Consider the following 25570-nt stretch of genomic DNA (forward strand, 5'->3'; position numbering starts at 1 on the left):
TGAGAGCTGAGAACACGGAATTCTGGGACTTTTGTTCTTCACAGCCCCTGCCACCACCCTCTGCTGCGGGCAGCATCTTCCCAGGCTCAGCCAGCCTCCTCATGAGGGGCCAGCACACAGCCTCAGCCCAGAGCAGGAAAATTAATCTCTTGCTGGAGTCCTGGCCTTAAGCCCTCCTCTCTGTACTCACAGCCCCTCGGCAAGCCCCTGCCTTGGCTTCCTGCAGAGAAGCCCCTCAGGTGTAGTCTGCTGGGGGACAGTGGAGCCCACACTGGGGGTTTGTGTTCTAGCTTCTGACCCCATCACCAGAGGGAGCCACGTGACAGAGAGCCACACTCCAGTATCAAAGCATGGCCTTTGTCCCTCGAGGTGGCCTCCAGTGTTCTGCCTGTGTGCCACAACTGTTTCCAAGGACAGGTTACATTTTTTTCTCATTTAAGTGGTTGTTGAAGCTTAGTGTACAGAATTCCTCAGCTGGTGCCAAAGAATCCGGCTTTTTGTTTGAGTTCAAAAATTGTAGGAACCATCACGTTGTAAACAGGTCCCTCAGATCACTCACTGGGGGTAGGAGGAAGAATGGATGGGGAGAAGAAGGAGGGATCTGGAATATTTTCCTTCGTACTCAATCTCAGCACAGCAGCAGCATAAACCCAGGGAATGGCTGGTGGAGGCTTAGCACCCAGAGCTGTCTTCTTGGAGGAGTGGGAACAAAGGCCAAATGGCTGTTACCTGCACACAGGAAAGATGCCCCTATCAGGGGGAGCCCAGAAGGCAGAAGGACATGGGCAGAAGGGCCAGTGAAGCCCTTCTCCCCCAGCTGCCCACATTGAAAGTGGGCCAGAGTGGGATCTGTATACCCCGCACACCACTGTTCAACCTTGTTTAGAGCCATCAAACCAGCTTAAAACAGGGCCAAGTCCAGCTAGACAGCCTGGCCTTGGATTTTTGGCCCCTGTCCACACTTTCAATCCCACAAGCATTAGGAAGAGAAAAGGCCCACCTGTGCCCAGATACTGGGCCATCCCAATTCCAGGTGCGTAACTGCTGTTCTAGCTGGGAGATGCGGAATGCCAGATAGGACGAGGACATGACCAAGAAGCAGATCCTGGAGAAAGAGGGGCAAGAAAGGGTTGAATATTTCTTTTAGATAAGGGGTGTTTTTGGAGGCTCACCAGATAATGGGGCCTTACACTACTCTTTAATTGAAAGAATTAAAGAGCGCTTTGCCCTGTTCTGGCCTAGGCATCTTTCTTTCCAGAGGCCACATGGGGGTCCTGAGACTCATCCTGAGGTGGCTTTGCAGCCCACCAGGAGTTCTGGGCCCTTCAGTTGAGCCCATTTTCCCAGCAGGCGCTGAGGTGAACTGCCAAAACCCAGCCAGCAGAGCCAGAGGAAGCTTGTCAGGTCAGGTGAAGGAAAACCGGGAGTGGCTGTTCCTGGGACTTCCCACCAGGCTTACTAGTCCCTGTTAGGGGAACAGACAAGTTCAGGGTTCCAGAAACTGCTCTAGTGATGGGCAGTGGGGAGGCTGTGCTTTTCCCTGGTCGGTATTTCCCTTCCGCTATCTGATGGCCCTCCCAGTTTCACCAGCCTCCCCCTCCCCAATCCCACGCAGCAATTTCCCCTCCTCTCACTTGCTCCACGTCCTGCCTCTCCCCACCCTATAGACTTAACCCTATACAGGGGTTTGATGAAACTGGAGATGCTTTCTCTTGCTAGAAAAGGGTGTGCCCTATGGCCTTCAGACACGACCCACAAGTTTGAATTTGACTCAGAACTTTCCCTTGGCTCTGGATAGTGAAGTCCCCATATTCCAAAGCCCCTCTTCCAAACACCTAGACACCCAGGCAGGTCCCCCAACCAGAGTCACCTACAGGACAAAGAAGATCTTGAGGAACCGGTAATCCCAGAGCCTCCTCTCCCTGTCACTGTCAGGCACCTCCTCCAGCTCATCCTCCTCACAGGCGGCATTCTCTGCAAAGGGTGAGCCGTTAGGGCGGGCAGCACCCCAGCCCGGCATGGGGCAGGCACAGACCCCCCCATCCTCTGAAGATGCTTGTATTCTTGAGTTTTCCATATGGATTTGGAGAAAGAAAGGGTCAGCTAGAAGCCCTGCTGGCTGAGAGCCCTTTTCACAGAACTGGGAAAAGTCTAGCCTTCACAAGTAGTTGGCATGGCCAAGCCCCTGAACTCACCAGACCTTGGGGGCTCTCTGGAGGGGAAGAGTCTGTCTGTGGTGTCCATGGATGCCTGAGGGATACAAGGGATACTGTCTGGGAGGGACAGGGACTTGGAGGCAGGGCACATCTTCCTCCACTTCATCTCTGGGATGAAGACCTCCTGCAGAAAAGACAGGAGAAGCTGTGTTTCAGGAGAAGCTGTTATCCTGGCCCTTGGGATCTCCCTTGCCCACACCAGGTTTATCAGAGCTTTCCCCAGGTATTACCCATACAGGTGCCTAGCCAGAAATGAAAGAAGGTACGAGGGGCTAGGGGACAGTTGTCACAGGAACCACACGTCTCTCCTGTCTGCTCTCTTGCTGTGACTAACCACCCGACCAAGAAAAAATGTCTTTGAAGACTGCTAGTGTACATGTCTTAGATAAGATACGTTATGGCTCCTTCTATTCCAGGCCCTAGCCCTTAGCAAGTCACTGACCTTGACAGGGGGGAACTTAGGGTCCCCATGAACAAAAATGGGAACATCGTCTTCTGTTCCCTGCATGGCATTATGCATATTGCATGCTTGGCTAGATGCTTAATAGTTACTGAAGGAGACTTCAAACACCCTGGGGTGTTTCCACCTGTATCCCCAGCCCACATACTCAGCTCTGCCTACCTGGGGCCGCAGCTGCAAAGGAAACTACTGAAACCTCAGTCAACCTAAAATAAGTCCATGTGGGTTCCGTGACAGCCTTTGAAGTTCTTTCCCAGAGCCATCTCTATTCTCTTGAAAGCTCTCCTGACTCTGCCGCAGGGAAGAGGACGGATCACTGGCCCTGTGTCTGTACATCTGTAGAGGTGTGGGACTCAACCTGGCCAGTGTTGTGGGGACTGGACTTCTGTTCTCAGAAGGTCATCAAAGCCGCTCAGCATGGTATTGAGTGAGAGTGACAGACTTAGGGGTGCCCCAGCACAGCATGGCCACTGTGCCCCAGTGGTGCCTTGTGGGCCCCTCTTTGGAGACCCTGATGCCTCAGAACTAGGGCCACTCTCAGGCCAGCAGCCTTCACTCTCAGCCTCAGCTCTCACCAGAGACTTGCACACTGCTTTCTCCGGAAACTTTCTCACACTCAGACTCTTCTTGCTGGAAGGCTGAGGAGGAAAGGGAACAGAGTGAGTCAGGCGTTGGGAAGCACTGGCACTCTCCAAGACAGCTTTACCTCTAAAGAAGCTGCTTTGATTCAGGTGAGACCCAGCTCCCGAAGTTTGCAGAGGGCCCCGGTTTAATGCTGGAGCAGAACGCAAATCCTAGGCACCTTGCTCTCCCACACTACTGCCCCTCCCTCCCTCACCACAGGCCAGAGAGGGTTGTAGGACACAGTGGGAAGCAGCCACAAGCTTCTGAACATCCGTAATTAAGGAAGCACAGTGAGGGAACCACACACACATACGGTCCCCGACTTAAGTTCACCTAGGATGTTTTAACTTTACCGTGGTACAAAAGCAATACACAGTCAGTAGAAACTGTACTTCAAGTACCTATACAACCATTGTTTTTCACTTTCAGTACAGTATCCAATAGATTATATGAGACATTCAACACTTTACAATAACATAGGCTTTGTGTTAGAAGATTTTGCCCAACTGTAGGCCAATGTGTGTGTCCTGAACATGTTTAAGGCAGACTAAGCTAAGCTGCAATGTTCAGCTTAGACAAGCCCACTTGTCTAAATACATTTTTGACTTAGGATATTTTCAACTTACGATGGATTTATCAGACATAACCTCGTCATAGGCAGAGGAGCATCTGTACCTGGGGACACACAAGGACCCACTGGCCACAAAAAAACATGCTCACAACTAGCGCCTCGGTACCTTTCACTCCCATGTCCCTGCCTTTGTTCCCTGTGCCGCAGAAATGGGCTGACCTTCCCCGGGTCCCCTGTCCCCAAGACTGAGACCAGTCCTGAGCAGCCTCCAGAGCAGCCTACCTGCAGGTGGGTGCAGACTCTCCTCAGCATGTCATAGACACTGTCTCGGGAAACCAGGGACACAAAGACATACTGGGACATGGAAAGAAAACAGAAAGGGTGGAGTGAGAGCACTTGCTGTGCCAGCAGGCCCCATGACTTGGGGACAGGCCTACAGGGATATCAGCCCAACAAGACCCCCACCTAGGAACCCCTCTCCCAGCTTGTTATGATACATGTCCTGAAATACCCTCTCGGGATCTGCAAGGTGGAGCCAGGTAAAGAGCTGGGCTACTGCCTCAGTTGGGCTGGGGACCCTAGGGATTGGATGAGGAGACTGACAAGGCAGCGCTGGCCCAGAGACTCACAGACCTTCTGGCTGGTGTTGGTGGTGATGGCCAGTCCATTGGGAAGGAGCCGTGCCATCTTGTGTTTTTTGATCAGTTGTACGGATACCACAGGAATGACCACCTGAGAGGGAGAAGCATGCTTTCCTCAGGACTCACCCCCAAGGGCAGAGTCCCTTTGCTCCTGTGTAGGACCTCAGCCATAGCTGGCTGTGAGCCAAGCATGGACACCAAAAAGACGCCTGGCCCCCTAAGGGGAAATATCTGAACCATCTGCCTTCTCATCTAGGTTCACCCCTCTGCCCCAGCCTCGACAGCACACGCCACTCAGTGCTCTCACCAGGTATGATCCCTGGTATCTGGAGGCCAGGGGTGCTTGCTTTAGGGTACGACACTCTAGTAACAGGGTTTCCTGAGCTACTTCATGGCCACAATTGTGACTCCTCCTAAGCGCGACATCCCACTCTGATTCTGAAGACTTTTCTGAGATACCCAGAGGCAGAATAATCTGGCTGTGAACAGTCCAGGCCAAATGTGGTGATCAGGGCCTTGTTTCCCAAGGGGAAGACTACTTCACTGGACACTGGATGAGAAGCCTTAAAGCTGCTTATCCCACCAGTGAGAGGCTTCTCTGAGGGCCCAGTATGCGGAGGGGCAGGCATGACTTGAGGCATGCCCATAGGGCAGGAGGCTGTCTCTTCCCCGGGCTGGGGTTGGGGCCTCACTGGGTCATGGCAGCCCTTACTACTCATTACTACCTTGATATCCTTGCCAAAGAGGCTGGCATGGAAGCAGAGCCAGTTGGAGGAGATGTAGAGTCGGCCCTGGAGAAGGAGGTCCCTCTGGAGGGCACAGGAGCACACTGGGAAGTCACAGAAGAAAAGACTTGCCATAAGCAAAGCCAGCCAGGGAAGCGCAGGGTCCTCACACTTGGGAATCCAGAGTCCAACCTCAGGACCTCTCTCATCAGACTCCTCCCTCCCCATCTGAGGATCCAAACCATCCCTGTCCTCAGCACTTCAAGGGTTCTTCTGACTGCCCCCACTCCACTCTTCCAGACTGCGAGATATTTCTTCTTTCTTTTTTTTGGAGAGACAGAGTCTCAGTAGAGTGCAAGCTCTACCCTCAGTAGAGTGCCGTGGCCTCACACAGCTCGCAGCAACCTCCAACTCCTGGGCTTAAGCGATTCTCTTGCCTCAGCCTCCCAAGTAGCTGGGACTACAGGTGGAGATATTTCTTCTTTCTTCTCCCAGACCCTGCGGGGTCCAGGCAGGTTCCGCCCTGGTCTCCAAGACTGGGTCCGCACAGCCCTTTGCCTCACACTGTTCTGCTCTGCTCTGCCCTGCCTTGATGTGCAAAAGCCCTGACATGCTCAGGAGAGGCCTGAACAGTGAACAGTCACTAGTAAGAGCAGAACAGAAATAAGACTCAAAAGCCCTGACATTTCCTCAGAAAAATCTTTTTAAGTTCAACTTCATATTCCAAACCAGCTCAATCTTATCATACTTTTGGCGAAAAAAAGGGCCAACTATATCTAAAGGTCAACCAGTTCTCATATTTAAATTATGCCTGGGAGGATCCACAGTAGCGGACCTGGCCCCAGGCCCCTCAGCCTGTTGGGCTACCCCAGGGAGACAGCTCACCTTTGAGAACCACCTCCTCCAAAGGGATGTCCTTAAACAACTTGTGGTATTGCTGGTTGTATTTACTCAGTGGCGTCTGCAAACACACAGGCTGGATCTGAGAAGCCCTGGGAGATCAGACCCCCAAAAGGGCCCTGCTCCGGCTACCAGGAAATAATGTCACAACCCTTCCCGGTCCTGCGGACTTAGCACGAAACTGGTCAGTAAATAGCGGGGTGTGGAGGGTTGAGTTCCGAGCACAGCTTGTCTCCTGGTGATGCTGGGGCCTGACAGGTAGCCTGTGACAGGAAGGGGTTACACAGCTCCCCTCAAGGAAGGGACACCCACTCAGCTCTCCTGGTTTTCTGGCTACAGGCCTGCACTGAAATTCAGGGAGCCAGTGAATTCAGGCAGTCCAGGGCCCATTCCTCGGTGGACAGTGAGAAGGCAGCCTCCGCACACTTACCCCCTCACGGCTGCACTTCTTTATCTCTTCGCCCTTCAAGCTTTCTGGCCAGTGCAGACTGCAAAGAAGACATTCCATTCCAGGCACGAGGAACCCTTGAGTCCTGCCCATGCCTCCTCAGTGCCAATTCTGCCCTGGCTCTGAGCCAGAACTTGGGGCAGAGACTAGAGACTAGGGCCCTTCTCTCAGGGACACAGCAAACACTAAGCCCAGCATGCACACAGCTCATGCCTAGAAGGACTCTCTTGGATGCAGGGTGGAGTCGCTGAGAGCCCTCCTTCCCAGAGGTGGTGAGCAGCGCCCCCAGGAGGTAAGCCTGCTCTCCCAGAGATGCTCAGGAGCTGCCCACCCCTGCATATTAAAGACCCTCTTCCTTTTCTCTTTCCAAGGGGTAAGCAGACACCAAGCAGCCTAGGAATGGGGGGTGGATGAGATGGAGGTGTCAGACTCACAGCTCTGGGGCCTGGCCACAGGCCATGATCCCAGCAGGACTGCCCTCCTTGCAGCCTCCTCCCTGTGGCCTCTGCAGTGAGGAGCTCTGCACAGATGCACCTGACCTAAGGAGGCTACGGAGCTGGGGAAGGGGGTGTGGCACTGAAATGCAAACCTTTGCCCTGAGCAGGGAGGAGGCTGGTAACTTGAGAAGCCTGGGCTCTGCTAGGTCCCAGTGCACTGGGACAGGCCTGCAGGGTGGGAGGAAGGCCCCAGGCAGCCTGTGCTCCAGCTCACAGAACTAAAAAGGTTCCCCTTTGACTCAGCCTCAAGGTCCCCTTTCTAACAGGTCGCCTCCTGAGATCTTCCCACCCGCCAATCTGTATGTATCTACAGGGTCCTCACCTGTAGTCTGGGGGCTCTTGAGCTCTGTCTGCTTCCTCTGTGCAGGACACAGGGCTCTTCAGAGAAGCTGTCTTTCCAGGCATTTGCTGGTTGCTAGGGAGAAACAGGCCGACATCAGGAAGGGAGGCCTGATGAGGACTTCTTTCCCCACCAACCCCACCATGCCCAGGGCAGCTGCCTCTGTCACCAAGACTGGTTCTGATATTCCAGGGTGAGGCTGCAGGCGTCACAGTTGGGAGGCAGAGGTTCTGGGGCAGCTGACGGAGTAGGAGAGTCTCACACAGAGTCCTTCCTGAAAGAAGTTCAGTGTATGCCTGAGGTAAAAGGAAAATGAATCTATCTGCCTCATGCCTAGCGACAGGCAGCTGTGAGGCAGATGGGGTGAGGCCTTCACCCCCACCCTTGAGGCGGCACCTCTGAAGGATGACTCTAAGACTCGCTCACACCTGAGGGACCCAGGTGGCCTGACTGTAAACTGCCAGGTTCTGGGAAAGGACGCCCAGCACAAGAGGCCTTATCACCAGCAGCTGATGAGGCTGAAGATGTGGGAGGTGGACTCCAGTCAGCCCGCAGGTGAGCGTGGCCAGGTGGGGAGGGGCTTCCCCATACCAGGAAGTAGCCTTAGACAAAGTCAGGACAGCTAGGTCATGTGAGCTAAACCATCTTACGATATCCCAGAGAGAGAGTCCAGGAGGGAGGAGATTTCCTCTCTCTGCACAGGTGGGGCTCTCCGATGGCCTTGAGTTCCTGCCTCCACTAAACAGCTCCAAAGACCAGTTTCCCTGTCCCTGCTCCTCCAGGCTTGGAACCAATAAACCTTGAGCAGTCAAGCTAGTCTGGACTGAGTGGGCTCAGGGACTGACCAAGGATGAGAGGGTAGCCAAGTAGCAGGGACAATCTAGGCCAGTGCTGTAGTTAGGAAGAGGTAATAAGGTCAAGTTCAGCGGTCCCTCACCCAACAAGGAGCTGAGCTCTGGACCCTATAAATCACAGTACTCAGTCATGCTCTTTTTTTTTTTTGAGACAGGGTCTCACCCTGTCACCCTGGCTAGAGTATAGTCGTGTCATCATAACTCACTACAACCTCCAACTCCTAGACTCAAGCAATCCTCCTTCCTCGGCCTCCCAAGTAGTTGAGACTACAGGCATATATCACCATGCCCAGCTAATGTTTCTAGTTTTTGTAAAGATGGCATCTCACTCTTGCTCAAGTTGGTCTTAAACTCCTGGCCTCAAGTAGTCCTCCTGCCTCAGCCTCCCAGAATGCTAGGATTACAGGCATGAGCCACCATGCCCAGCCTAGTCACATACTTCTTCAAGAACAGAATTATCCACTCAGCATAATATCTGCCAGGACCTTCAGAGAATAGTGTCACACACACCCCCTCCCAGCACACCATTGCACAAATTAGGAAACTGAGTCCCACACTCAGAATGTGCCTAGTGTTAATTACAGTGAAGAGCCAGGTAATCTCACCCACAAAATCAGCCCAGCCACAGCCAGGTGGCCTGATGACCTCTGTCCTCAACCTTATAGAGCAGTGTTTTTTAATCTCTTTTATCTCCTGGAACACTTGAACCTATAAACTTCTGACATACTTCAATTATGTTGATTAAAAAAAAGAGTTAAAAAAAGAATATAATTATTGTGCTTTTGAACTTCTTTTTAAAAAATAATTTAATTAATGGTCCTTCAAATTTTTCAAGGCACATCTAAGATCCTCTCATGGTCTCCAACCTTCCTGGCACCAGGGACCAATTTCATGGAAGACAATTTTTCTTCTATGGCAGGCGGACAGGAATGGGACAGGAGGTGGAGCTGAGGTGGTAACATGAGTGGGGCGCAAATGAAGCTTCACCTGCAATAGGCCATGAACTGGTACTGGTTCATGGACCAGGGGTTGGGGACCACAGTTATAGAGGAGTTTGGCACATTCTCACTGATTGTTGTCAAGTGACAGATTTGAAACTTTGACCCTGAGAGTTAATTTTTAGATTTGTTTGGTCCCACTATTTCACAGGGTTTTTATTCCCCTTGATTATTTTTCTTTCTTTTTCTTTTTTTTTTGAGACAGAGTCTCACTTTGTTGCCCTTGGTAGAGTGCTGTAGCATCATAGCTCACAGCAACCTCAAACTCTTGGGCTCAAGCGATTCTCTTGCCTCAGCCTCCTAAGTAGCTGGGACTATAGGCACCTGCCACAACATCCTGCTATTTTTAGAGACGAGGTCTCACTCTGGCTCAGGCTGGTCTCCAACCTGTGAGCTCAGACAATCCATCCGCCTCGGCCTCCTACAGTGCTAAGATTATAGGCGTGAGCTATGACGACCCAGCCTTTTCCTTTCTTTTTTTTTTTTTTCACTGCAACTTTATTTTCTTCATTATTACCACCCTTGTTTGTTTGGTTTTTGGTTTTTTTGGAGATAGAGTCTCACTCTGTCACCCTGGGTGGAGTGCCCATGATATTGTCATAGCTCACAGCAACCTCAAACACTTGGGCTCAAGAGATCCTCTTGCCTCAGTCTCCTAAGTAGCTGGGACTACAGGCGCCCAGTACAACGCCTAATTATTTTTAGAGACAGGGTCTCACTCTTGTTCAGGTTTGTCCTGATCTCCTGAGCTCAAGCAATCCACCCATCTCAGCCTCCCAGAGTACTAGGATTATAGGTGTGAGCCACCGTGCCTGGTCACCACCCTTGATTTTGTTTTGTTTTTTTTTTTTTGCAGTTTTTGGCTGGGACTGGGTTTGAACCCGCCACCTCCAGCATATGGGGCCGGCGCCCTATTCCTTTGAGCCACAGGTGCCATCCCTTTTTTTTTGAGACAGAATCTCACTATGTCGCGCTCCGTAGTGTGCTGTGGCATCACAGCCCAGCTCAAACTCTTGGGCTTAAGTGATTTTCTTGCCTCCACCTCCCAAGTAGCTGGGCTACAGGCACCCACCACAACGCCCAGCTATTTTTTTTTTTTTTTTTTTTTTGTAGAGACAGAGTCTCACTGTACTGCCCTCGGGTAGAGTGCCGTGGCGTCACACGGCTCACAGCAACCTCCAGCTCCTGGGCTTAAGCGATTCTCTTGCCTCAGCCTCCCGAGCAGCTGGAACCACAGGCGCCCACCACAACGCCCGGCTATTTCTTTGTTGCAGTTTGGCCGGGGCTGGGTTCGAACCCGCCACCCTCGGCATATGGGGCCGGCGCCCCACTCACTGAGCCACAGGCGCCGCCCCGCCCAGCTATTTTTCTATTGTTGCAGTTGTCATTGTTGCTTAGCTGGTCCGGGCTGGGTTCGAACCCACCAGCCCAGTGCATGTGTCCAGCACCATAACCACTGTGCTACGCGTGCTAAGCTCACCACCCTCGATTTTCTAATGCTCATAATAGAAAATATGAGAAATACAAAAATATATAAAAGACCAAAACCACCCACAAGAAAAAGATTACCCAAAATCACCCAGAAAAAATTTATGCATGAATGTACAATTTTACAAAATGTATAATTTTACTACCTTTATTGCTTCACACGGTTTCATGAGAAATTCCCCATGTCACTGTCCATTCCTGGGTAGATTCTTAGAATTGAAATTAGTGGACTGAGAATGAACATTTCTCAGCTCTTTAGAGCCACTCTCAGAATGCTTTCCAGATGCTCCAACAATTACTCCAGCCATCAGCATCAGGTATATGGTGGCACCTATTTTCCTACGTCCGAAGTCTCCTCTGGATATTATCTTTTCCTCACCATTGTAAAGTTCATAGGTGAAAATACGTTTTCATTTGTATTTCTGCTCACTGGTCAGTGGAACATTTTTTCCCAAATACTATATATGTTAACCACTAGAATATCATCTGTGAATTGGCTATACAAATCTTATTTATTTATTTATTTATTTGTTTGTTTGTTTGTTTGTTTTGAGACAGGGTCTCTGGTCGTCTGGGCTAGAGTGCAGTGTTGTGATAGCTCACTGTAACCTAACTACTGGGTGGCTCAAGTGATCCTCCTGCCTTAACCGCCCAAAGTGCTAGGTTTACAGGCATAAGCCACCACCTCTGGCCTGACTTTTTCTTTATTTGCATAAATTTTTTATTGAGAACATTAATCCTTGGTTTATGATTTTTGCAAGTATTTGCCCCAGTTTTTCATTTGTCTTTCAATTGAGTCTGTGTTATTTTCACTGTTCTTGTGTTTAATTGTTATGTAGCAGAGCCCATCTATCTCTTCCAGCTGGCTGTCTCTCACTTGGTTTGAGTTACTCTGTAGGATAGTACCCTAAGCATATAAGTCAAACCATTGAACCATTACCGATCTTGAGCCTTGCAGTCCTGTGAGTGCACTGGGCCACTCAGGGAAAGTATGCAGGCTCAACTCTAAAGAATATCTTCTCCTGGGCGGCGCCTGTGGCTCAGTGAGTGGGCCAGTGTACCGAGGGTGGCAGGTTCAAGGCCGGCCCCAGCCAAACTGCAACAAAAAAAATAGCCAGGCTTTGTGGCGGGCACCTGTAGTCCCAGCTTAGGCAAGAGAATCGCCTAAGCCCAAGAGCTGAAGGTTGCTGCGAGCTATGATGCCACGGCACTTTACCAAGGGCGGCAAAGTAAGACTCTGTCTCTAAAAAAAAAAAAATTAATTAAAGAATATCTGCTCCAGCCTAAACAATAGACAAGGGATAAAATGGGGAAACGGGCCAGGTGCTATGGCTCACGCCTGTAATCCTAGCTCTCTGGAAGGCTGAGACAGATGGATCACTTGTACTCAGGAGTTCGAGACCAGCTTGAGCAAGAGTGAGATCCTGTCTCTACTAAAAATAGAAAAATTATCATGGAACTAAAAGTAGGCTTACCATTCAATCCTGCAATTCCTCTACTAGGTATATACCCAGATGATCAAAAATTATTTTACAACAAAAACATTTGTACCAGAATTTTTAATGCAGCCCAATTCATAATTGCCCAGACAAGAAAACAGCCCAAGTGCCCATCGACCCATGAATGGATTAACAAATTGTGGTATATGTACACCATGGAATACTATGCAGCCATAAAAAAGGATAGAGACTTCGCATCTTTTATGTTTACCTGAATGGAGCTGGAACATATTCTTCTTAGTAAAATATCTCAAGAATGGAAAAAAAAGTATCCAAGGTACTCAATACTGCTATGAAATCAACATATAAGCATCTACACACTCATATGAATGGCAAAACATAACTACAGTCCAGAAAGTAGAAGGGAAAAGGAGAGAGAAGGAAGGGGAGGGAAGATATGGGAGGAGGGAGGGTATTTGGGGGGACCTTACCTAATGTGCATGATGCAATGGTACATTTCAAAACTATTAAGAGTATATGGGGCAGCGCCTGTGGCTCAGCGGGTAGGGCGCCGGTCCCATATGCCGGAGGTGGTGGGTTCAAACCCAGCCCTGGCCAAAAAACAAAAAAATATAAAGAAATGAGTATATGGGTAGCACCTGTGGCCCAGTGGGTAGGACACTGGCCCCATATACCAAGGGTAGCGGGTTCAAACCTGACCCCAGCCAAACTACCAAAAAAAAAAAAAAAAAAAAGAAATTAGTATAATTGTGATGGATGTGTTACTTAGTTCAACGTAAGCATTTCACATTGTATATCAAAGCAGTACACTGAACCTCAAAATGCATCAATATACAAAGTTATGATTTAATAAAAAATAATAATAAAAATAGAAAAGTTAGCCCGACATCATGGTAGGCACCTGTGGTCCCAGATACTCAGGAGGCTGAGGCAGGAGAATCACCTAAACCTCGAAGTCTGAGGTTGCTGTGAGCTGCAATGATGCCACAGCATGTGAGACTATCTCAATAAAATAAAAAATAATAATAATAAAAATAAAATAATGGGGGGCAGCGCCTGTGGCTCAATCGGTAAGGCGCCGGCCCCATATACCGAGGGTGGCGGGTTCAAACCCGGCCCCAGCTGAACTGCAACCAAAAAATAGCTGGGCATTGTGGCGGGCGCCTGTAGTCCCAGCTACTCGGAAGGCTGAGGCAAGAGAATCGCTGAAGCCCAGGAGTTGGAGGTTGCTGTGAGCTGTGTGATGCCATGGCACTCTACCAAGGGCCATAAAGTGAAACTCTGTCTCTACAAAAAAATAAATAAATAAAATAATGGGGAAACAATGAGAAGGTGTCTGTGACTTAGCCACTGGAGGGTTTGATTTAAGTCCTCTAGGCCATAGGAGCTCAGAGACACATAGATTCCCCATTGACTGAAACAGTAACTATAGGGTTCCTAGAGAAAAGGAAGTTGAGCCTTACAAACTGGGTAGGATTATAATCTTGCATGGGTTAGATTATAGTCTTTGTGGATTAGATTACAATCTTGCATGGGTAATCATGCCTGTGCATGGGTTCTAAATCAAATGCATCTGTAGTCCAAATGTGACTTTCTCAGGGAATGATGCCTTCCCTTGGCCCTCCCACAGCCGAGGTAAAGGGTCCCTGTTCCAGGCACTCACAGCAGCCTAATCAGAAGTCTCTCTCTCAGCCACATACCGTGTGCTGTGACTGTCCATCCCCAGGGGCTCTAGGAGATCGGGGACTCTGCTTCATTCATCACTGAGTCCCGAGCCTGGTGCTGCATGTGCAGCAGAGACTCGAGATGTTTGGGGACTGAGCACTCTGGCAGTGCGGGGATTGCCACTCATGGAAGGAAGGCTGTGCACATTTCCTGCAGCATCTCCATAAAGAAAATCACAGGACTAGAGTCACTTGGGGACAATTTTCAAATTTCTTTAAACTAAAAGCAACCCCCACTTTGCATGTGATGAACGGGATGGTTACAAGCCTTTATGTTCGTCTGTTAGAGCCAGCCCTTTCCGTCTGTCCTCTGACAATGCTGTTGGCCCAGAGACCCTGCCTGTGGCCAAAATGAGTAAACCCTGCATTGCTCTCAAAGTTATTTTCAATTCAGACTTTCTCTCCTAAAGCGTTTGTTTAAATGAAATGGGGATGATGACATGTGAAAAGGTCCAAGGCAGAGTGGTCATTGAGCGATCACCAACAAAACCAGTCGGCAGGCAGCACCCTATGACCACCTGGGCTCTGACCCAGAGGACCAAGAAGGAGGCTTCAAGAGCATGGGGCTCTGCCAGGTTCCCCCACACTCCTGGCAGCCTCCATCCATTCCCACCCACAGACTTGAGCTCGTACCCTATGGCTCATGAACCACTCTCTCCTACCCACCCATCCCAGACTGTGGAGTTAATATCCGAGGTCTTAAAATCCCTATTTTTTTCAATCAAAGCCACAAAAAAATCTAATGACTGTCATGAGGGGGATGGAGCAGGGGAGTGGCAGTATTTTTTTTTTTTTTTGATGTTAAAGGAACACAAAAGATTGGAAAACTCCCTAGGTGAGGCCCTGTTGGCCCTCGTGTGCAGCTCTCAAGCCCTATGTGGAGACAAATACTCACTGAGCCCGGGGGACTGTCAGGAAAGGGGGACAGAAAGGATGGGAGAAGCAGAGGCAGTGAGCGGGGAGCCCAGAGATGCAAGAGTCTAGCTGCTTCCCCTGGGCTCAAAATAGCCCCAGCAGGCAGATGCTCAGCCCCAGCAGGCAGATGCTCGCAAATCCCGTCTCTATCTAACCTGACACCTCCTGCCCACTTGAGTGTCAGACCCAGCCACCGAAGGGAGCTCAGCATCATCCCCCTAAAGCCGCTTCCTCTGAGCACCCAATACCCATGGAAGGCCCTCTTCTCACACAGTACCCAAGCCAGCATCTTCAACTCATTCTTCTCCCTACCCCATAACCAATCAAGCGCCAAGCCCTCCACCCCCAAGACAACCCATGAAATCACCTGTTTTCCTCGGCTCCTGCTACACCACGCAAAACCCAGGCCAGCAGCACTTTTTTCCCAACTAATCCTGCCCTAGCCTTGCCTGTGCACACCTGCCCCTTTCCCACCTGGGCCCAAGCTAATCCCACCACTCTCCCACTCACCTTCCCTCTTTTGCTCCCATCGCTTCCTCAGCAGCCACCTGAACTTTCCTTCTCTTTCCAATTTCACCCAGCGATCCCTCATGCCTGTATGCCTGGCTGGCTCACCTGGAATCCCTTCCCTGCTTATCTGCCTGGGGAGTTCCTCGTCATGTTGCAAGCCCTGTTCAAATGTTACCTCCTCTGTGAAGCCCCTGTTCAAATGTCTGTTCAAATGTCACCTCCTCTGTGAAGCCTTCCTGGGCTTCCCCCAGCCGATGGGCTCATGGCCTCCTCTGTGGTCCCTTGTCCCTTCTTGCATGCTGCTGCCCCTGCACTTACCACACCAGACTGTGCTTGCCTGTTTACACATCTGTCACCCCCCGCTGTTGACTCTGAGCTCCAGCAGAGACATGCTTGTACCTCTCTGTATTCCCAGCACACAGCAGGCAGGCAGTGTTTGCTAAATGGATGAAGGAAGAAGAGAGACAGAAAAAGAAAGATGATGACACCCCAAAAAGGAGGAGGAGAGGAAGAAGCCAGGCAGTAAGAATGAAGGGGCACAGAGAATGACTGACACCAGCAGGAAAGGAGGCGAGAAGGGACAGGACTGAGAGGGTCAGCCCCAGCTGGGCGCTTCCCTGCCACTGCCCCGCCACCACCAGGCACTCAACCCACACTGGTTGACTGATCAAAGCAGGAACTCTGGTGGGAGGGAGAAGGCTCGTAGAAAAGGGTGCAGTGCCCAGACCAGACAGGATGGGGCACCTGGGGGAAAGCACAGGCTGGGCCCCGCCAGTGCCCCTGAAAGGTCCACTGGGCCGTGCTCCCCGGGGCTGGCTACTCTCCGCAGCCCTACCCCAGCTCACCTGCCGCCCTTGCCCACACCCAGCCTTTCCTAACCACAGGCAAGCTTCTCTCCAGGGCTCTGGCAGCCCTAGTATCTTAGCCAGACCAAGCAGCCTGAGCCAGTGGGGCCTTCCTAGTCACAGGCGGGGCCTCCCCAGAGCTGGCAGGGGGTGTCCCCTTAGGCATCTCTCCCCCAGGGAAGCAACCACACTCTCCCAAGTTGACATCGTGTGGACATCCCAGACATTAGGGTCCTGCCAGCTCTTCCCATGGCCAAGCCAGGGCCAGCTCCACCCTCTTGCGCTGCTGGCAGGATGCTAGGTCCCTGTGAGTTCCAAGGAGAGACCTGAAAACAACACTGTTCTCTTCCAAACAAAAACCACATCACAGCAGCTGGCGCCTGACAGCACAAACCAGAAACCGCAGCAACAGCCATCCAGGGACAGGAAGTTGCATGGACATCTGTCTTGGGTGGAAATTCAAACCCTGGGGTTCAGCAGCCTAGAATGGGGCTGTCCTGCCAGCAGCTGCTCCAAACCTCCCAGGCACCCCACCCGTCCTCACCTCCTACTCGGCACTCAGCTCAACTCCTACTTTACAGAGAAAAGACACTCCTGTCACCGCTAATGTGCAGTCGGGTGGGTACATGTAAGAATAACCTGCAGGACTTTGTGAAAAAAACAAACAAAAAGATGTCTGAGCCTCCAGACCAGTAAAATTAGAATCTCTGGGAGTAGCATTTAAGTAACTATATATTTCTTAACCTGCTTTTTTTTTCCTTTAAAGGGGCCCGCTTTCTTTTGTTGGGGTTGTTTGTTTATTTAGCAGGCCTGGGCCAGGTTGGAGCCAGCCAGCCCCAGTGCACAGGGTCAGCACTCTAACCATTGAGCTACAGGCACTCAGCCAAACTGTGACTGAAGTATATATATATTTTTTCCTTTGAGACAAAGTCCCACTTTATCACCCTTGTACACCCTTGTAGAGTGCTCTGGCATCACAGCTCACAGCAACCTCAAACTCTTGGGCTTAAGCAATTCTCTTGCCTCAGCCTCCCAAGTAGCTGGGACTACAGGCGCCTGCCACAAAGCCTGGTTATGTTTTTAGAGACAAGGTCTCACTCTTGCTCAGGCTGGTCTCGAACTTGTGAGCTCAGGCAACCCCCACCGCCCACCTCAGCCTCCCAGAGTGCTAGGATTATAGGCATGAACCACCTCGCCCAGCTGAAGTATATTTTACCTGTAGAAAAGTGCACAGTTTAATGCATTTCACAAATGGATACACAAATGGGAACCAGCCACGCAGAAGCCCCTCTGGTGTCACTGCTACCCCTTCCCCCTCAAGGATACCATCACTGACTTCCAACAACACAGATTGTCTTTGCTTCTTTTGGGCTTTATAGGAACGAAATCATACCACATGCCCTCTTGTGTGGTTTATAACACTTAGCAATGAATTTGAAAGAGTAGTCCGCCATCTTGTGTGCAATTGTGAGCTGTGTCTTCACTAGTGGTTAGAATTCCTTTGTACGGATACGCTACAATTTATTCATTTTACTATTTTTTTTTTTTTTTTGTAGAGACAGAGTCTCACTTTATGGCCCTCGGTAGAGTGCCGTGGCCTCACACAGCTCACAGCAACCTCCAACTCCTGGGCTTAAGCGATTCTCCTGCCTCAGCCTCCCGAGTAGCTGGGACTACAGGCACCCGCCACAACGCCCGGCTATTTTTTGGTTGCAGTTCAGCCGGGGCCGGGTTTGAACCCGCCACCCTCGGTATATGGGGCCCGCGCCTTACCGACTGAGCCACAGGCAATGGGCACTTGGACAGTTTCCAGTTTTTGCCAATTATGAAATTGCTATGAAAATTCTAGTAGCAGTCTTGTGCACAAGTATTCACTTCCGTGGGTAAACACTTAGGAGTGGAATTGTTAGGTTGTACTGAAGGTGTATGTTCAGCTTCCGGCTTGTAAGGACTTCTAGGTGATTTTAAACCCATAGCCAGGGAGGTGCCTGTGGTAAGGTGCTGGCCCCATATGCCGGAGGTGGTGGGTTCAAACCTAGCCCCGGCCAAAAACTGAAAAAATTAATTAATTAATTAAAATTTTTCAAAGAAAACCCACAGCCAAAGTTAAGAAATCACTGGAAGAATCTTGCCTCCACCCCTCCCTTCTCTGTGGTGCAGAGGGAGAAGCATACCTCCTCCTCCAAGGCCAATCTACCTGCCCGGGCCCTGGATCTGAGGTCTGGAGCCATCACCCTGCCTCTCTTGAGCTTCAGCAATGTCCTTGGCAAGGCAGGGAATCCCATTATTTTTCGTTTTGTTTGGTTTTTTTCGTTGTTGTTGTTTTGTTTGTGAGACAGAGTCTCACTTCGTTGCCCCCAGTACAGTGCAGTGACAACATAGCTCACAGCAACCTCAAACTCTTGGCTCAAGAGATCCTCTTGCCTCAGCCTCCCAAGCAGCTGGGACTATAGTTGCCTGCCACAATGCCCGGCTACAGCTCAGGCTGGTCTCAAACTTATGAGCTCAGGTGATCTGCCCACCTCAGCCTCCCAGAGTACTGGGATTATGGGCATGAGCCACCACGCCCAGCCTGGTTTTTTGTTTGTTTGTTTGTTTTTTGAGATAGGATCTCATTCCATCTCCTGGGCTAGAGTGCAGGGGCATCATCATAGCTCACTGCAACTTCAAACTCCAGCTATCCTCCTGCCTCAGCCTCACGTGTAGCTGGGACTACAGGCACATGCCACCACACGTGACTAATATTTCTATTTTTTGTAGGGATGGGGGGTCTCAAACATGCTCAGGTTGGTCTTAAATTCCTGGCCTCAAGAAAACCTTCTCACTTTGGCTTCCCAAAGTGCTGGGAATACCAGCATGAGCCACTGGGCCCAGCCTGAATCCCATGGTTAACACAGATTTCCTTCATCTGTTCAGGCCATACAGCCCACTTCCTAGGTTGTGCCAAGGAAGTAAAAGACCAACTTTCCCAATTGGCAGTGGCTGCTGCTGAGCCTCCCCAGACAGTTCATACACCTCCTAGAAACTGAGTGGCAAGACCTGTCCTGAGTGCAAACTAGGACGATACGGGTAGAGTCAGGCTCTTCCTCAACAAGCTGAAACTTTTTTTAAGAGGCAAGGTGCCCCTCTGTCACACAGGCTGGAGTGCAATGGCATAATCACAGCTCAATGCAGCCTCAAACTCCCAAGCTCAAGTGATCTTCCAGCCTCAGCCTCCTGAGTAGCTGGGACTACAGGCATATGCCATCATGCCTCACTAATTAAAATTTTTTTTTCTATAGAGATGGAGGTCTCACTATGTTGCCTGGACTGGCCTCAAACTCCTGGCTTCAAGTGATCCTCCTGCCTCAGTCTCCCAAAGCTCTGGGATTACAGGCATGAGCAGCTACCACTTGAAAAGATAATTTCCTTCTTCTTTTTTTTTTTTTTTTTGGTTGTAGTTGTCATTGTTGTTTGGCAGGCCCGGGCTGGATTCGAACCTGCCAGCTCAGGTGTATGTGGCTGGCGCCTTAGCCGCTTGAGCTACAGGCGCCGAGCTGATAATTTCCTTCTTTTGCAAAAGTAATTCAAATATTGCTGTCTTACACTTTCACTGAAGCTGCATCTCACATTTTATTTTCTGACATTCCACATACAGGATAACTACTTTGTCCTTTCCACTGACTTCTAGAAAAGGGGAGAAAATCCTATAATGAATCCCATATCGAGTGTAAGGGGCTCAGTGAGTTGGGGGCCACACACTGGACCCAAATCCAGCTGTACTCAGCTTCCCTGGCGAGGGCACAGAGAGCAGCAGGCACTTGGCACAATCATAGTGCTACTTCCCAGGACAGGCTCTGAGAACACCTAGGCCAGGAATCAGCTTAGTTTCCCTTCACTCCCCGTGGCAGCTTTGAGATGAAGAGGTTATGTCGAAAGTCTCCAGTCCTTCTTTCCAAGACTGACCACAGCTGGCGGAACCAGGGCAGCTCTAGACATGCTATCTGCAAGCTGACCAGCAGGCTCTTCAGACTAAAAGATGAGCTGGCCCATCAGATTCCCTATCTAATGAATCCTAACTGGGAAATCTGAGAAGCTGTGGAGGTGTGGAGCCAGGAGTGGATGGGCGAGAGAGCATGGAAGGGCAGGAGCTACAGGGATGCTGGAGCTGAACCTCTGGGTGCACTGGAGACCAGCTCTAGAACAGGGATGTGGGAGCAGAGTGCAGAAAGAAGCAAGGGGCATGGTCCAGGCCCCAGCCTGGGGACCACAAAGAGGATCTGCTCCCTCGGATGCCCAGTGATTCCAATTCTGCTCCCAGGGCCCCAGCACTTGTATCCAGACAGATGAGGAAGCTGAGGCCCAGAGAGGCAAAGCACCTTGCTTCTGACTGTACAACTGGAACAATTCACAGTCCAGTGTGGCAGGGAGTGTGCACTCTTTTTTGTGTTTATGAGACAGTCTCACTCTGCCTCCTGGGCTAGAGTACCATGGTGTCAGCCTAGTTCACAGCAACCTCAAACTCCTGGGTTCAAGTGATCCTCCTGCCTCAGCTTCCCCAATAGCTGGGACTACAGGCCCCAGCTGCCACCAAAACTGGGTAATTTTTCTTATTTTTATATATTTTTATTATTATTATTTTGTTGTTGCTGTTGTTACGGTTTGACCAGGGCTGGGCTTGAACCTGCCACCCTTGGCATATGGGGCCGGCACCCTACTCCCTGAGCCACAGGTGGTGCCCTTCATATTTATTTTTATGTATTTATTTGTTTATTTAGAGATGGTGTATTGCTTTGTCTCCCTTGGTAGAGTGCCCTGGTGCCATAGCTCACAGCAACCTCAAACTCTAGGGCTCAAGCAATCCTCCTGCCTCAGCCTTCTGAATAGTTGGGACTACAGGTCCCCACCACCACACCTGGCTAGTTTTTCTATTTTTAGTAGAGCCAGGGTCTCACTCTTCCTGAGGCTGGTCTCGAACTCCTGAGCTCAAGGGATCCACCCATTTCTGCCTCCCAGAGTGCTAGGATTACAGGCGTGAGCTACAGCTCCTGGTAGGGAATGTGTACCCTTTCCACTGCAGCACACTGCCTGGAGGGCTTGGGGGCCTGGAATTCTCTCCATCCTGTAAGACTTTCCTGGATGTAGGGCAAGGCCCCAACACTCCCCCCAAAGCCCCAGTTGAAGGGGTTTGAGGGAGACAAAAGGGAGGGTTCTTAGGCTGAGCTAATCATGATGGGGTCTTTCTGGGGAACGGGGTTCCCTAGATCAGATGCCTCCCCCTCCCCCACAAGTCTTTTTCTTCCCTACTCAATGAAGCAACACACTGGGAGAACTAGTGGCTCTAGAGTAGATGTGCACTGGCTCGGCCCTCTGGAGGTGGCTGCATCAGACCTGAACAAGGACCCCTTTGAGTTCTGGTGCTACCAAGAACTCCTTCTGCCTACAGGGATCTCAGGAATCCTGGAGCACCCCCACCAGTGGGAACTGGGAGAGCTAGATCATCTCCCACCCTCAGCCACCAAGATGCTGCCCACTGCCCCGGTCTGTCACTAGAGCCCAGATCAGGTCAGCGAGCCCTTAGCTGCTTGGATGACTGCATTAGCTATGGGCCCCACTCTCCTTTTCCTCTGCTCCCTGACCTCCCCATACAGGTCTAAGCTCTCTCCACATACCAGAAAGGCCCAGCTTTTCATGGCAATGGAATTAGAACAAGGTGGTTCAGCTGTTCCTGAGGTGGGGTCGTTGATGACCCACCCCTCTCAGCTCTACCTGGGCCCTGCTGAGCTAACCTGCTTCTGTCCAAGATGGAGTCCCCTTGCCCTCATCCCCCAGCACCTCTCCTCCCTGAAGCCCGGCCTGCACCTCAAGGGAGCACAGAGGCCTCCCTGCCCGCATCTGCACTATCTGCACACACTTTGTCCTTTGCTGTGCAGCCCCTTAGTCATCTCTCCTCCCCGAGGCCTCACACAGCTCCAGGCATGGAGTCAGCACTCAATAACTATTCGCTGACTAAACAAGTGCTCCCTGCGGAGGGGTGCCTCAGTGTTCAGAAGCAGTGGGTCCTTGGGGCACAAACACAAGATCTGGAGTGACAGCAACTTACTCAGGTTTGCTTCTGGGCCCTCCCTGGTACTCTGGCTCTACCCTGGTCCTCTGAGTTTGTGCCCCCATAAAATGGCAAAGAAATCTCCTCTTTGATCCGCAGGTTTTTCAGGGCTGTTGGGAGGGTCTGAGAAAAGTCATGGCCTGGTCTGGGCTGGGGTGGGGGCTCCCACAACATCACATCGCCTGCCAGACCCCCCATGAGCTATTAGCCTCACCTCCTGTCATGTCTCTTAAAAGGTACCTCAAGATGCATCTTCCCATAGGAAAAGATGGGGCCCCAGTGGGCCCCTACTACACCCACAAAGCTCCACACTTGGCCTGCAAGCCTGAATCTTTCCTCTAGGACTGCAGCCCAAGAAGCCAGAACAGGGCCAGGTTGCATCCAGGGCCTACCTCCCACCACCCTAGGTCCAAGGTGCGCCCTTAGCTCAGGCCCTACCATGCTCAGGCTTCTCTCTCTGCTCTCCTCCCTCCACCAGAAGTTTGGGGCCTGGGTGGCGCCTGTGGCTCAGGTGGGCGTTGTGGTGGTCACCTGTAGTCCCAGCTACTTGGGAGACTGAGGCAAGAGAATTGCCTAAGCCCAAGAGCTGGAGGTCACTGTGAGCTGTGACACCAAGGCACTCTACCGAGGGCAACGAAGTGAGACTCTATCTCTAAAAAAAGCAATTACTGCCCCTCTCCTGCCCAGAGCTCAGAGGCCTGCAGAGTGAATGCAGTCACCAGGGAGACAGACAGAGACAAAGAGCTGAAACCGGGAAGCTTCATTCCTAGGGATATCTAGGATTTCTACAATGCCCAAGACAGGCCATTAAGTGGGCGGTTGGTTCTGCAGGGCACGTCCTGCCAGCTGCTGGCCTCATCCGTGGCGCCCACTGCTGTAGCAGCATGTACTGGAGCTGGCACTCCTGGGCCTGGATACAGACCACTTTTTCTTGGCAGGCCACTTGGGGCTCAGCCATTTTCAGACAAGAAGCTGGTCATTCAGGTCTAAAAACAGACTTGCATTCATTAAGGAACAGAGCGCCCCTGTGCTCTTGGTGGCCACCCTCTGGTCAAAGCCTGCTCAGGGGAGGGCCCATGGACAGCCTCAGCTGCTTAGATGCCCCCACTCAGGGTTGCCAGGGGTGTGGCTATGTGGGGACAAGTCAGCTCTGTACATCCATGGATACAGTCCAGATTCCCCACCCCAGCCACCCTCGGACACCCACCTCAGACTCACTCTGGCTTTGTGGACGAACCAGGCTCTTCTTAGGACCACAGGCAAGTCTGAGGGTCTTGGGTCCTGGGGTTGGGGTGGGAAGATCGGGTGGAGCTACTCACTCCTGAGGGGCCTTGTGTCTCTTTCTGGGCCTCAATTACTCCTCGGCAAGCGACAAGCAAGTTGCAACCCAGGAGGAAAAACAAACGTCTGAGGGAAAAAGCAGAGGCCAGGAATTGGGTGAATGGCAGATGGTGACTGGCCCTCTGTGGTCAGAAGAGCCCCTGCCCCAGGAGAGGCTGGCAGGAGCACAGTCCTTAAAGAACTGCTGGCTTCTCTGCCTGCCTTCTGCAAATACCAGGCGAATGCCTGCTATTCGCCCAGCTCTGGGTGAGTGCTGTGTCTCCCAGGAGAGGTGAGGCAAGGTACCATCTCCCCAACACCTGGTGGGAAAGGCAGACATGAAACAAATATTTACATAACCCAAGGCAGCATTGTATCTATGTGACAGATGCTATGTCACGGAGTCCTGATGCAGTCATACAAAGCAGAGAAGACCTTTCCGAAGAAACAGCAGCATCCGAGCTGACACCCAGACGCAGAGGGGATGCCAGCTGGTGGGGGGAGTCACTGGAAAGGGGAGCTCTTGAGGCCAGAGGTGTGCGGTGTGCGAGGAGGGAAACAAATAGAGCCTCTGGCTCTGGAGGGTACAGGTGAGTAGTGACGTGTGAGCAAGAGGCTGGACAGGGCAGCAGAGCCAGATTGTGCCGGGCCTTGTGGGCCCCAGCAAGGGTTTTGATTATTATCTTAAAAGAAATGGAGAACCAATGAAGGGATTTAAATAGGAAAGTGTTCTACCAATCTCTGTGTTGGAAAGATCACACATTCGTAGGGCATGGTGGGCGCCTATAGTCCCAGCTACTAAGAGGCTGAGGCAGGAGGATCTCTGAAGCCCGTGAGTTAGAGGGTGCACTGAGCTGTGATGATGTCACCATAACTCTAGCCTGGGGTGACAGAGTAACGCCCTGTCTCAAAAATAAATAAAAATTAAATTTAAATAAGATCGCACGTATTGCTTCAAAGGAGTCCAATGGAAGCAGGGCAGAGGCAATGGAGGGTGAATACTGATGTGACAGACGTGACCTCACATTGGTGGTTACTGCAGCTGGGCGATGGGTGTAGGAGGGTCCCTGTGCGTCTCTCTCTCTCATCCTTTAAATTTTCCATGGAGATGGACCAGTCAGGAGGCTACAGCTTAGTAGAGAGATGATGTCTTGGACTTGGTGGCAGTGGTAACGGAAGGCTAGAGATGGATCCAGAATATGTATTTCCAGATAGAATCAACCTGCCTTGGTGATCAGTTGGATGTCAGGCAAAAGGGAAAAGGTATCAAGTACTGTAGGTTTCTGGCTTAAGTAAATAGGATAGTGGGTTGTTTTACTGGAACAAAACAGGAGAAAATGTGCTGGAAGAGAGCATATTGAAAGGAAACATTCATGAGTTGCCTTTTTTCTTTTTGAGACAGAGGGAAACTCTGTTATCCAGGCAAGAGTGAAGTGGCATCATCATGGCTCAATGCAACCTCAAACTCCGGAGCTCAAGTGATCCTCCTGCTTTAGCCTCCTAAATAACTGGGACTATAAGTGCATGCTACCACATCCAGCTAACTTTTCTACTTTTTATAGGGATCTCGCTCTTGCTCAGGCTGGTCTTGAACACCTGACTTCCAAGTGATCAAACCTCCAGCCCTGGCTTCCCAGAGTGTTAAGAGTGCAGGTGTGAGCCACTATGCCTGGCCACAAGTTTGGTCTTGAACATGTACGAGAGACATTTAAGTGGAAATGTCAAGTTATATATGACTAACCAGCTCAGAAGAAAGCTTTTGGCTGGAGGTATAAATTTCTGAGTCACGGGCCTTTAGATAAGAACAGGAGTTAGTAAGATTCCCCCGGGATAGTGAATATACAAAAAAGAGAAGCTATCAACATGAATGCTAAGACTTATTGGGAAAAGAATAGTATTTTTTTTTTTTTTTGTAGAGACAGAGTCTCACTTTACCCCCTCAGTAGAGT

At 50.8% G+C, this 25570-nt stretch overlaps 1 protein-coding gene across 1 annotated transcript; it reads right to left on the minus strand.

The window, feature by feature from the left end:
* Positions 1–347: 347 nt before the first annotated feature.
* GRAMD2A (GRAM domain containing 2A) lies at positions 348–24458 on the minus strand. Its single transcript, XM_053595294.1, has 12 exons — positions 23520–24458; positions 7405–7497; positions 6568–6625; positions 6123–6198; positions 5238–5341; positions 4505–4603; positions 4154–4225; positions 3252–3314; positions 2196–2340; positions 1875–1974; positions 1001–1105; positions 348–729 (listed from the first exon to the last, which is right to left on the minus strand). The coding sequence occupies exons 2-12, from the start codon at positions 7485–7487 to the stop codon at positions 726–728; spliced, it is 909 nt and encodes a 302-aa protein (XP_053451269.1). The 5' UTR covers positions 7488–7497; positions 23520–24458; the 3' UTR covers positions 348–725.
* Positions 24459–25570: the final 1112 nt, after the last annotated feature.

Source organism: Nycticebus coucang, chromosome 6 (assembly GCF_027406575.1).
Source record: "Nycticebus coucang isolate mNycCou1 chromosome 6, mNycCou1.pri, whole genome shotgun sequence".
In the NCBI taxonomy this organism is placed as follows: domain Eukaryota; kingdom Metazoa; phylum Chordata; class Mammalia; order Primates; family Lorisidae; genus Nycticebus; species Nycticebus coucang.

Coding starts and splice junctions, on each gene's coding strand:
- GRAMD2A (XM_053595294.1), bottom strand. CDS start 7,487: ATGCCTGGAAAGACAGCTTCTCTGAAGAGCCCTGTGTCCTGCACAGAG. Junction 5,342..6,122: donor GGAGGAGGTGGTTCTCAAAG/GTGAGCTGTCTC, acceptor GTGACTTCCCAG/TGTGCTCCTGTGCCCTCCAG. Junction 4,226..4,504: donor CCACCAACACCAGCCAGAAG/GTCTGTGAGTCT, acceptor TCCATGTCCCAG/TATGTCTTTGTGTCCCTGGT.